Raw genomic sequence first — 12,589 nt, 5'->3', positions numbered from 1 at the left:
AGAGAGAGAGAGAGAGAGAGAGAGAGAGAGAGAGAGAGAGAGAGAGAAAGAGCGAGCACAAGGCCCTTGCTTTGCTTTGATGGAAAGGTTTGAAAAGAGTGGATTTTTGTTTCTGATGTCTGTGATTATTTTTCTGTTGGAAAGGGTGAAATGTGATGGCGAATTCTCATTGGATAATTAGGACGGTCTGTGAGCATCATTCACCAGTGACTAGGAAAAGTGGAGGGTGGGAAGGGAGAACTGTTACATTATACTTAGATTATTATGTTTTTTTCACCCCACTTGAAAAATATTTATCTAGTTTGAGGAAACATGGATCCTCTGGAGGCAAAAAAAAATCAATCTGGCAGTTTAAAAACCAATTAATGATTTCATAAAATTCTTCCCGATTATTGTTAAAGAGTAAGATCCAAAGGACACGTGCCAGGAGAGTCACGTGTTATTTTAATTAGTTTAATTCATCGAGGATGAGTTTTCAGTTCATGAAGAAAGAAATTGTTCGGTCCCTCACTTCAAACTTATACATTTATATTTTAGGCTTTCTCTGCGGTAGTTTCATTTCACAACAAAATTTAAATGCCGCATGATTATATGGTAACTTTCTTCTTTCTTTCTTTCTTTCTTTCTTTCTTTCTTTCTTTCTTTCATTATCTCTTCCTTCTTTCTTTCTTTCTTTCTCTCTTTCATTCTCCCTTTCTTCCTTTCTTTCTTTCTTTTGAAACAGGGTCTCACTTTGTAACTCTAGCTGTCCTGGAACTCACTATGTAGACCAGGCTGGGCTTGAACTCGCAGAAATTCTCCTGCCTCTGCCACCCAAAGGTTGGGATTAAAGGTGTATGCCATTATACCAGGCTCTAACTTTATTTAAATGGATACACCATGTTTTCAGTAACAGTTTGCACCTTAATCTAGATAAGAAATGTGAAGGTCTGATATAGTCTTTGAGGCTCTTTTCATCAGAGGCAACTTTGCATGTACCTGCAAGATGGACATCTCACTGATAACAAAACTATCCCCTCGAGTCCAGAAGGGCCCTGGAACACTGCTAGTGAAGGGACGGACATATGAGCACTGCCATCACTATGGTTCAACCACTTTAATGGAGGCAACGATTTTGATAGCTACATTGAAGTAATTCCCTTACCACCAAAGCCCACTCACGGGTGTTCTAGTCTCAGATTTTTGGGAAGAACAAACAAAACCTAATGCGTGCCAAAGCATACATCTGACTCAGTCTCACACGGTCAGGTTTATCAACCAAAAGCACCAGTGGGAAAAAAACCCAAAACATGGAGAAGGGAGAGTGGCTTTGCACATGCAGCCCCACCACATCTGCCCCCAATCACATGCTAGCATGTCAGCACAGTTTACAAGCAAGGGAAGCTGAGAGTTAAGTGAGATGTGTAACCAAATGCCCAGCATATGTTGTTTGTGCATTGTTTATGTGACCAATCATTATTAAAATTTATCATCTTTTAATTATTATCAGTTTGTAATCATTAAAAACACATCCACGCATGCATGCGCACAGCAATAGAACAAACACCCTTCAAACCTGAGGTCCCATTTAGAACAATGCTGCAACCACTGCTCCATTGCAGGAAGAAAGAGTGCCATAAACTCGCAATGGTGCTGAATTTTGCAATTCCTTCTCCGCTGCTGTATGGCTTGAATGCTATGGAAACGATAAAGAAAGAAAGAAGAAGAAAGAGAAAAATATTGTGTGTATAAAATTCTGTCAAGAAAAGTGAGGCACTGGAGGAACTATTGAAAGTTTTGACATCTGTTTATCTGTTTATAGCGATGGCAAGATCACTCATGTTCATTCTTGTTTAAAATGCCATATGAAGGGAAGACATTTGTGCAAACAAGAGTCATATTTGAATTGTAGATCATGTCTTCACCATCTGTGAGAGCTGATGGTGTTGCAAAATTAATGTGTTAATGAAATCACAATAATTTCTCCAAAGTAATGGGTTCTGCAGCCGAGATGACTATTTTTTGAACTTTGGTGTCTACTGATTTCCAATTGGGAAGGCTCTGAGTCTTTAATTAGCTCCGCAGCCCAGCTCTGAAATAAATTTGGTGATATCCTTCTTTTGCCAGGAGTAGAAGGGGGGGTGGGGTGGAAGCCATAACAACTTTTGGAAAATGTTCTCTGGTGTTTGAAAAGTTGTTAAATAAGGCTGCCTGCCAAGGAATGTCACCAAAAATTCTGACTGCTGAGAAAGAGTGGGCAAACAGCTCAAAAAATAATTCTAGCTTGCTGCAACATCACAGGTTGGGAGAGCTAAACCTCACACAGACTTCATGGTGAAGTCCAAGTTGCTCCTTGGAATCCAGACATGAGGGTATCCGGCACTCTATGCTATTGGTTAGCTCAGCACACCCTTTCCAACATGGAACTGGATGCGGTCTATAGCACAGAGACTTTACATAAATAAGGGGAATAGTAAGAGGTTATGTTGCATCACCGTTGAGCTCTCTAGAGATTACTTTCTTCCAGCATTTTTTAGATGTCTGTTTCCAGTGAACCTGATAAGTAAGTAAAACTATGAAGGCAAATATTGAGTAAGTGTACTGGATAAGTGTACTGGGCAGGTGTATTGGACAGGTATGCTGGGGAAATGTACCGGGCAGGTGTATTGGACAGGTGTACTGGGGAAGTGTACTGGACAGGTGTACTGGGGAAGTATACTGAGCAGGTGTACTGGGTAAGTAATACTGAGCAGGTGTACTGGGTAAGTGTACTGGGCAGGTGGACTGGGGCAGGTGGACTGGCAGGTGGACTGGGTAAGTATATGGGCAGGTATACTGGGCAGATGTACCGGTCAGGTGTACTGGATAAGTGTACTGAGCAGGTCCACTCTGTTTTGTTAGAACCATCTTCAAGTCATTTTCACACTGTTAATACCATTTTTTTTAAAGAAAAAAGGAGAGACTGTGGTTGTTGCTATTTTGAAGATCCTATTTATAAAGCATTCATTTCAGAAACTTACCTTCTGAAAGGAACCCCTCCAACTATTCGACAAATTATGATAAAGTTTGAAAGAGCCTTTATGTGAAACATGAACGCCATCTGCAGAGAAAGCTTATCTTACCTGTTGTGGTTTTTATTGCTGTGTTGTAGGTGTGTGACTGGTGTAAACACATAAGGCATACAAAAGAATACCTGGATTTTGGGGACGGGGAAAGAAGGCTTCAGTTCTGCAGTGCAAAATGTCTCAATCAATACAAAATGGACATTTTCTACAAAGAGACACAGGCCAATCTTCCAGCTGGGCTGTGCAGCACGTTACATCCTCACATGGAAAGTAAAGCAGAAGGCACCGGGGTGCAGCTGCTCACTCCAGACTCTTGGAATATCCCGCTAACAGATGCTCGGAGGAAGGCTCCCTCCCCGGTGACTGCAGCTGGCCAAAGCCAGGGCCCTGGCCCATCCTCGTCCACCACCGTCTCTCCATCTGACACTGCCAACTGCGCTGTCACTAAAATCCCCACGCCAGTGCCCAAGTCCCTCCCCATCAGCGAGACTCCAAATATCCCTCCTGTCTCGGTCCAGCCACCTGCTAGCATCGGACCTCCGCTGGGCGTCCCACCTCGCAGCCCTCCCATGGTGATGACCAACCGCGGCCCGGTGCCGCTGCCCATCTTCATGGAGCAGCAGATCATACAGCAGATCCGCCCGCCCTTCATTCGTGGGCCGCCGCATCATGCCTCCAACCCCAACAGCCCCCTGTCCAATCCCATACTCCCGGGCATTGGGCCTCCGCCCGGTGGCCCCAGGAACCTGGGCCCCACTTCCAGCCCCATGCACAGGCCCATGCTATCACCCCACATCCACCCACCAAGCACCCCTACCATGCCTGGGAACCCCCCGGGGTTACTGCCACCGCCGCCCCCGGGCGCGCCTTTGCCCAGCCTTCCCTTCCCTCCGGTAAGCATGATGCCAAACGGCCCGATGCCGGTGCCCCAGATGATGAACTTCGGGCTGCCATCGCTTGCCCCGCTGGTGCCGCCCCCTACGCTACTCGTGCCGTACCCAGTGATCGTGCCCCTGCCGGTGCCCATCCCTATCCCTATCCCCATTCCCCACGTCAACGATTCCAAGCCCCCAAACGGATTCTCGAGCAACGGGGAGAGCTTCGTTCCGAGTGCCCCAGGTGACTCGGCAGCAGCGGGAGGCAAGTCGGGGGGACGCTCCCTGTCTCCGCGGGACTCCAAACAGGGCTCGTCCAAGTCGGCCGACTCGCCGCCTGGAAGCTCCGGCCAAGCTCTGAGCCTGGCGCCCTCAGAGCGCGGCCGTGGGGAGGTGGTGGACCTGACCCGGCGTGCCAGCAGCCCCGCGGGTGCAGGAGGCCATCCTGGCTTCGCCGGCGTGCTACACGGCCCGCAGGATGGTGTCATCGACCTGACAGTGGGCCACCGCTCCCGGCTGCACAACGTGATCCACCGCGCGCTGCACGCGCACGTCAAGGCGGAGCGCGAGCCGGGCGCGGCGGAGCGGAGGACCTGCGGCGGCTGCAGGGACGGCCACTGCAGCCCGCCCGCCGCCGGCGACCCGGGCCCGGGCGCTCCAGCGGGTCCCGAGGCTGCCGCCGCCTGCAACGTCATCGTGAACGGCACCCGCAGCGTCCCGGCCGAGGCTAAGGGCGCAGATCCGCCGCTGGAGCAACCACCGCCCCCCGTGCCACCCAAAAAGCTGCTGTCGCCCGAGGAGCCCTCGGTGAACGAGCTGGAGTCGGTCAAGGAGAATAACTGCGCTTCCAACTGCCACCTGGATGGGGAGGCGACCAAAAAGCTGAGGGGGGAGGAGGCCCTGGCGGGGGGCGACAAGTCGGACCCAAACCTCAATAACCCCGCGGATGAGGACCACGCCTATGCTCTGCGGATGCTGCCCAAGACCGGCTGCGTGATCCAGCCTGTGCCAAAACCCACGGAGAAGGCTGCCATGGCACCGTGTGTCATCTCCTCGCCCATGCTCAGCGCCGGCCCCGAGGACCTGGAGCCACCGCTCAAAAGGAGGTGCCTCCGAATTAGAAACCAGAATAAGTAAAAGGTTTGTATGTCCACCTGGGCACTCCTCCAAGAGCCAGTGTCCCTCGCCTTGCTTCTTAGAAGGCGGAGGCGAGATGTAGCCATCACAATCCTGTCCCTTACCTCTTTCACCCTGTACTTATCCAGCACCTCTGACACCTGGCAGTGTTTAGTACACCATTACCGGTTTACAGCCTAGAGGCAGCTTAAGAACCACGATCACTCAAGCCCTTGAACCCGAGAGGAAAACACACGCTTTTGTTACATGTTTGTCTTCTTCTTCTTCTTCTTCTTCTTCTTCTTCTTCTTCTTCTTCTTCTTCTTCTTCTTCTTCTTCTTCTTCTTCTTCTTCTTCTTCTTCTCGGGTTTATACCTAATTTACCCCACTGGAAAAGTGGGTGGGGGAGGGAAGATTACTTGAGTAATCTTAATGTTTAGTCATGTGGTTGTGGGGTGGTATTGAAGTGACGGGGATCCCATCAAGTGGGCAAACATTGGGAGCCTGCTTAACCGACTGTCATCCTAGGTTGTCCAGATAACCATAGGATCCCATCTGTGGGCTAAAAATTAAAAACTAGCCTCCCTCCCAATCTGCCGTGTAACCCTTTTGGACTCAGTCCCTGAGCTGGTGCTTCTCACTTCTACATACAGATCCTGATGAAGTGGGAGGGGCTCATCTCTGACCATATATGATCTCTGAATCCTAAGCCACTGAGGGCGAGTCCAAGGCTACTGTGAGATGGTGGGGACCATATGTGAGCCACTGTAGTGACTTCTCCAGCCAGTACTAAGTAGGTGTCTTGTTAGGTTTTCTGTTGCTGTGGAGAGACACCATGACCATGGCAACGCTTATAAAGGAAAAGCATTTTATTGGGGGTGGTGGCTTCCATTTCCAAAGGTTTAGTCCATCATCATCATGGTGAGACATGGTGGTATGCAGGTGCTGGAGAAGTAGCCATGTCCTACATCTTGACTTGCAGGCAACAGGAAGTGAACTGAGTGTCACACTGAACAAAGCTTGAGCATAGGAGACCTCAAAACCCACCTCTACAGTGACACACTTCCTTCAGCAAGGCCACACCTGCTCCTACAAAGCCACACCTCCCAATAGCACCACTCCCTTTGAGGACCATTTTCTTTCAAACCACCACAGCAGGCATTGGAAGCACACTGCCAAGAAGGAAGCTGTTAGAGAACTTTGCTCAGTCAGAGCTGGCCAATGGGTTCCATTGTTGATTCCAAGCCTGTCCACCCAAACACAGAATGTGAGCTCTTCCATCTACCCAAGCAGGCAAGAAGCTAAAACTTCCATTGTTTATTAACCATTTAGGAAAAGGAAAAGAGATATGGACACTTCTCCCGCAATTAACTTGAACACTGCTCCCTCTTTGGGCTGGGGACACACACCCAAAAGAATGTTCTCCTGGGCTGCCTCAAGTCCTGAAGTGAGATATGTAACCCAGGCAGGAAGGAGCCTGGCAAGGGGAGGCAAAAAGAGTATTCTCCACACTTCTGTGCAGGCTCTCCTGAGTGTTTTAGCACTAGTATGTCGTTGTAGATTCATAGAACAATTATCTTCATTCTTTTAGTGGAGAAACAGGATTGGGGGACACGACCAAGATTACCTAACCTGTGAGCAGAGATGTGATTCAAATCCAAGCTGTGAACTGCAGAACTCAGTCTCCTGTAACACCCTGCAGGAGAGTCAGCTAAGGCTCTTCCAGCACTGCATTGATAAAAATCCTCTAACTGCCTGGGAGGAGAGTCTGCAAAGCAAGGCAAGCCTCTACGTACCAGTTTCCCCAGTTTTTCATTCTTGTTTTTCCCTCCACAAACACAGTCCTAGACCACCAACCTGCTGCTTCCTAGTGGGGACATGGGCACCTCCCTTGCAGCCAGGGGCTTGAATGGAAGTCCTGAACCAGAGCAGAAGGCTTATTGCCTAGTGTGAGAATCTTTTCTCTGCCACCATAGTTTGGGGTCTCCTTTTCTACTGGTGGCTTTGCCAGTAGAGCAGAACACCAGAAATGAGGTCACCATTCCTTCCCGATTAGCTGTACAATTTCTGCAGTCTGAAGACAGGTGGCCTGAACTTTCTCACAGGTACCTCAACTGAAAATGCCCCAGTTATTTTAATCTGCTTGACAGTGCTTTAAGTGACAGGTTGATTTGTGACAGAACAAACAAACAAGCAAAAAAACAAAAAAACAAAAACAAAAAAACCTTCAGAAAGTCCTGGGAAGAATCATTTACATATACACACAGTCAAGGAAGAGAGGAAGAGTGAGGGAGAAAGAGGACATGGCTACCACAGTCAGAACTGACCAGGCCAGGAACAGGGACGCTGCCCTATAGGTTAGCTAAAGATGGAAAGATCGTTAAAAGCATAAGCCGTTTGGGTGAGTAACTAGGTTAGAGTCTTGTTTGCAGACCAGCAACAGCACTAAAGATGTTAACTTGGCCGTAGCCGAGTCTAGAAGATGGTGTGACCAAATTACCTCTTAACTCTTGTGTATGGTGGGTCCCCCGAAGAAATTGCATTGCTTTTTAAAAGTCAGAAACAGGTTTTGTGGGCTGCCGCCGAGAGGAAGCAGAGAAAGAGATTTAAGGAGGGGGACCATGTCTCCAGGGAGTCAGCATCCTTCCCTGGAGGTTATTGGTCCCAGGTCACCTCCCCACACAACCTCCACCTGCTATAATCATCCACTCTTTCTCTCTGATTTCCTGGGCATAGGAGGTACTGTTTCGGTCCCTACACCTTCAGGAACTCAGTTTGTTCACATGGGGGAGGAAACTGGAAAGACATCTATTCACTAAGGAGTAAGTAGCTTTTCTGCCATAATAATAAACACACTTTGGCAACAAGTTAACGCCAAAATAAAAGCATTAGAAACAAAACAAGGGCTGGGGAGATGCCTCTGAGGATGAAGTGCTTGTTCCACAAGCACCCATGTAAAAAGTGAGGCGCCATGATATGTACGTGTAATCCCAGCAGTGGGAGACAGATGGGAGGATCTCTGGGTCTTGCAGGACACCCAGTGTAGCTAAATCAATTGTCCTAAGGTTAAGCAAATGTTGCCATCTCAAAAAATAAGGTGGGATAGTATTGGAAATACGCTAACCTCTGGTACCCGTATAACACACACAAACACCCAACAGCGACTGGACAGGCAGTGAGGTGCAGGTGAGACTGGCCCACACTCTTTTGGTCATGCCTCACAGGGCGGCTCTCAGAGGTCTGTAACTATACAGTGCTTTTCAGTCTTTCCCCCATGTTCACCTGTTTCATACCATACCCCGGTCTTAAAGGGCATGTTCTGAAATCAGCAAGCCAGCCACACTTGCCTTTGAAGAATCTAACATTTGATATATATATTTGCAAATGGCAGCGTCCTACCTCTCCCATTTTGAAGTTATTCTCTTCCTGCTTTCCTGACCTTATTCATTCTTGTTTGTTCATATGGCTACAAATAATTTCAGTGGGCAGATGTTTCTCCTAGGTGCAAAACTGGTTAAATTTAGTTGAAGATTTTTAAAAGGTTGTAAACTCCCTTTAATCTCCATTGTTTATAACTCTGGATACCAGTCCTACAGCTTCGGTAGCCAGGGGGGAAAAAAAACTTAAATAATAAGGAAAACAATGTATAAATAGTGTCCAAACTCTTCTGGTCTCCTCTTTGTTGTTGTCTGGGAGCTTGGTAAATAGCTGTTTGCACTCATACATTCTCCAGATTTCTACAGTTTACACTTGTTTACGGTAATCGGTACATCAGGGAGTTCAGAATGACCGTGTGTCAATTCTTGAAAATATTCCAAGCAAATATTCTCCATTTCTCGGTTTTCCAAAATATTTTTAAACAGAGTAATCAATGAGAAAATGAAGACCCGGAGTAACCCTTCCACCGCCATCCTCCTTGTTCTCCTGGAGCAGAAGAGCCACACAGCTCCACTCACCACCCCACCCCCCGTGGCTCTCCAATCTCTTACACGGTTCTAGAACTGCTCCTCCCTGCTCAGCGGCAGAAGCTACCCTTTGCATCTGGAGAAAACTGGAGGAGGGTCATGTCTGTTGGGCTTCCTGGAGCTTCATCTGGTCATGGTGTGACATCACACCCCTGAAATCACCGTTCCACAGCATAGGGTTAGCTTCATCGGGGAAGGGGGAGGGGAAAACGTGGCCAGTTTTATTTCTCATACTGAGAAGTTCAAGAGAGCGGGCTGTCTGGGAGGAAGAGGAAAAGTGTCAAATACATGGGTGCCCACTTTTAAAGAAAAACAACAGGGAAAGGAGAGGAAATGGGTACAAACGGGGCATCTTCCGTTCTTAGACCAGACCTGAGCTGTTTATGCTGTAGTATTTAATGATTAGAAGTATTTACTGGGTGACGGTCCCTGAGTTCAAAGTCATCCTGTCTCTCAGTAAGCGCTTGACTGTATGGTTCTAGGAGAGACTATACAGAGAGCCACCAGGTTGACTCGTATACACCCAGAACTGGTGAGTGCTGGTCGTGACTACTTCCGCTTTCTGAAATATTAGCGTCAAGATGGTGCGCAGAAATGTCTTCTTATCCAGTGAACTCCTGCTGCCTGTACCCTCAGTATCCGGGCTTCCAAGAGGAAGGACCCGAATGTGCAGCTTTTCTATACTGTGTAGCGACGCTCTGCCGGAATGTGGGGATGACCCGTGGGCAGGTGTCTAGTGCTTTGCGATGAAGCCTGTCACTGGAGCAGTGCTAGAACTGAATTGAGACAAGTAAAACATTTGATGCACAACCTTGCAAAAGGGAGCCACTCCCTCGATCCTGAAAGTGCAGTGTTTCCAAGATCTTCTAGCCCAAGTGGCAGAAAGGTTATCTTGCATCATTAGTAAGCCATATCGGGAACTGGGAGTTTTCCTTGTTGCTCCAAGAAAGCTGAGTTAATTATCCAATTAAAACCACGGGTTTATTTTTGGCAATCTTTTGCCATGAACCTAATGTCACAAAGTCACAGTGGCCTGATGCCTTTAAATGATTGCCTTAGTGACACAGTGTGAAAAACTAAAGCTACGGTACCTAGTGAGGGCCCGTGGTGACAGGAGAAAAGGAACCCAAGAGGGTACAAGCTAGAGACTCCCCCAGTGCCTGAATTTCCAAAGTTTAAACCGTATGGGAGATGCCATCTATAGAAAAACCCCACTGACACCAAGGGAGCAGGCCGACTGGAGTCCCAGACGTGGGCAGGGAGTGAAGCTGGCATTGTAGGGGCACATCTGGGGGTGTAGCCATTCTTTCCAGTTCCCCAGCACAAAGAGAAAGAGAGAGGTGGCCAAGGGATGGAAAACAGGAGACATTTGACTCACTATTTATTAGTAAGGAAAACCGTTGCTCAGAAGGTCCTTGGAACGAGGTGCCATGACCAGATGTAATGACTGAGTCCCTTGTCACACGGAAAGTGGCTGCCTGTGCATCATGATTCAGTCACTCACACCTCCTTCCACGCAGACAAGCCTTAGGGAGAGGCAGAGGTGTCTAAGGAGCCCAAACACATACCAGCGCCGAACACTTAGCTCATGTGTACACGCATGTCCACGCCAGCACCCTCCCCTCTCCAGACTCCCGTGTTCAGAGATCCTACCAAAGGGATGGAGGCTGTTCTCTTCCCTGCACCATGTCCTGCACGGTATGTTGTCTCCTTCAACTGACATGTTCGTGCATCTCATACGTGGATGGATGCTAAGGAGGTACATTTATGTGTGTGTGGATTATTTTAGGTGACTCAAAAGGCATAAGGGCAATTCCTTCAGACAAGGAGATAAAGCAGCTTGAAGAGGTAAACAGGTCGGGATGGACCGTGTTTAATGCGGCCAATCAGATGGCAGTTTACATACAGAGCAAATGCTACTCTTTGAATAGTGCTGATCTGAGAAAAAAGGAAGAACGAACTCAGAACTGAGAATGCATGGCCAGCAGTAGGGTGGGAACAATATGTTTAAAAGTTTTAGAAGTGTATTTTTTTCTTTTTTCCTTCTCTCTCTCTCTTTCCCCCCTCTCTCCTTCTCTTCCTTCCTCCTTCCTTTCCTCCCTCCCCCCCTCCCTTCTTTTTGTCCTTTTTCTTTTTTTCTTTTCCAACACAGGGTTTCTCTGTGTATCCCTAGCTGTCTTGGAACTAGCTTTGTAGACCAGGCTGACCTCTGGTTCACAGAAATAAACCTGCCTCTGCTGGGATTAAAGGCATGCACCACCACCGCCTGACTAGAAATGTATTTTTTATGTGTAAAGATATTTTGCCTGCATGTGTGTGTGTTTGCACCACACATGTGCAAGTGCTCATGGATCCCAGAAAACAGCATCAGATTCACGTGGAACTAGAATTGCAGGTGCTTGTGAGCTGCCATGTGGGTTCTGGGAACTGGACTCTGGTCCTCTGGAAGATCAGCCAGTATTCTTGACCGTGGAGTCATGGCTCCAGCCCCAACACAGAATAATTGAAGGCTCACTTAGAAAATGCTATTTAAGATATTTGGAGCAAAAGCAAACTACACAACAAACCTTGGGATTAATACCTAGGCTTTCAAATAGTGCCTGAATGTGTACCTAATTACTCAGAAGTTACCTAAATGCACAGCCCCACAAGAGAAGGCAAGCCCCAGAACTGAACAACATGCCCTGCAGCCCCGGGTCAGGGCTGTGACAAATCCAATCTTGGCTGTCCCCACTGTTGTTCCATCGCTGTCCCTTCAAACCTCCAATGACAAGCTGTGTTTTGATTTGCATAAAGCAGAAAGTAAAGAGGTGTTTGCTGCGCTTAAAGAATCAAAGGTAAAAAAACACTTAGAAGCTCATTTGATAAGAGTTGCCCCTAACGTCCAAAGACACAATTTAAAAGTCCCTGTCTCTCCATGGCACTCACTTCCCCAAGCCAAGGACTGTCTTGAACATGAATGGCGTTCCAGTCTAGCATGTATCTGTAAGGCTAGCCTCGTCCCAGCTGCCTGTTCTCCGAGTATTTCTGAAATGTTACAGTCTTACTCTGGAGACAACCCACAGTAACAAACTAGCTAGAAGTGAAGCAGCTAAGCTGCATTCAGGAAGAGAAGGGCAGCCCCGCATTTTTATCCTTCCTTCCCTATTTTACAAATTCAGTAAAGGACTGGAACCAGATCATTTTCTGAAGGAATCGATATGCACATGCTTTCACAATTGTGCAAAGTGGGTGTTGTGTGAGCAAGAATGGTCAGGTTTAAGTTTCCCTGCACAGTTCTTCATGCCATCAGCAAGCCCTTTTGATATTTTAAACCTATATTTAGAGTAATTTCAAGATATTTGGAGCACATGTGGTTAGATGTAAAACTTTGTCGTTACGATTTGTTAGATGCTTATAGTTTAAATATTTATAAGCCATTTTTAAGTGCTTGATCCAAAGCCATCATCTCCCATAGAATACTGTAATTGCCTGCTATCCAAGTACCATTATGGAAGATTTGGGAAAAGTCATTGCATGCGGGCACATTCTTCCTGCTTTTCTGGGTTTAATTCAAATGCCATTTTTAGTGGATTCGGCTTTTTTTTTT

The 12,589-nt window shown here is 47.4% G+C and overlaps 1 protein-coding gene across 2 annotated transcripts in view; it reads left to right on the top strand.

Annotated features, from left to right (window-relative positions):
- Nucleotides 1-12,589, top strand: part of Sobp (sine oculis binding protein homolog) — a 170,685-nt gene that overhangs the window by 147,158 nt on the left and 10,938 nt on the right. For both annotated transcript variants that reach the window (XM_026787490.1, XM_005363583.3), the window contains one exon: nucleotides 3,131-5,059. In XM_026787490.1, the coding sequence (XP_026643291.1) occupies nucleotides 3,131-5,056 (1,926 nt within the window). In that variant the 3' untranslated portion in view covers nucleotides 5,057-5,059. The remainder of the gene's footprint in view (nucleotides 1-3,130; nucleotides 5,060-12,589) is intronic.

The sequence above is a fragment of the Microtus ochrogaster genome, linkage group LG9 (assembly GCF_000317375.1).
Source record: "Microtus ochrogaster isolate Prairie Vole_2 linkage group LG9, MicOch1.0, whole genome shotgun sequence".
Classification (NCBI taxonomy): Eukaryota; Metazoa; Chordata; class Mammalia; order Rodentia; family Cricetidae; genus Microtus; species Microtus ochrogaster.
This window is presented reverse-complemented; position numbering and strand designations above follow the sequence as displayed.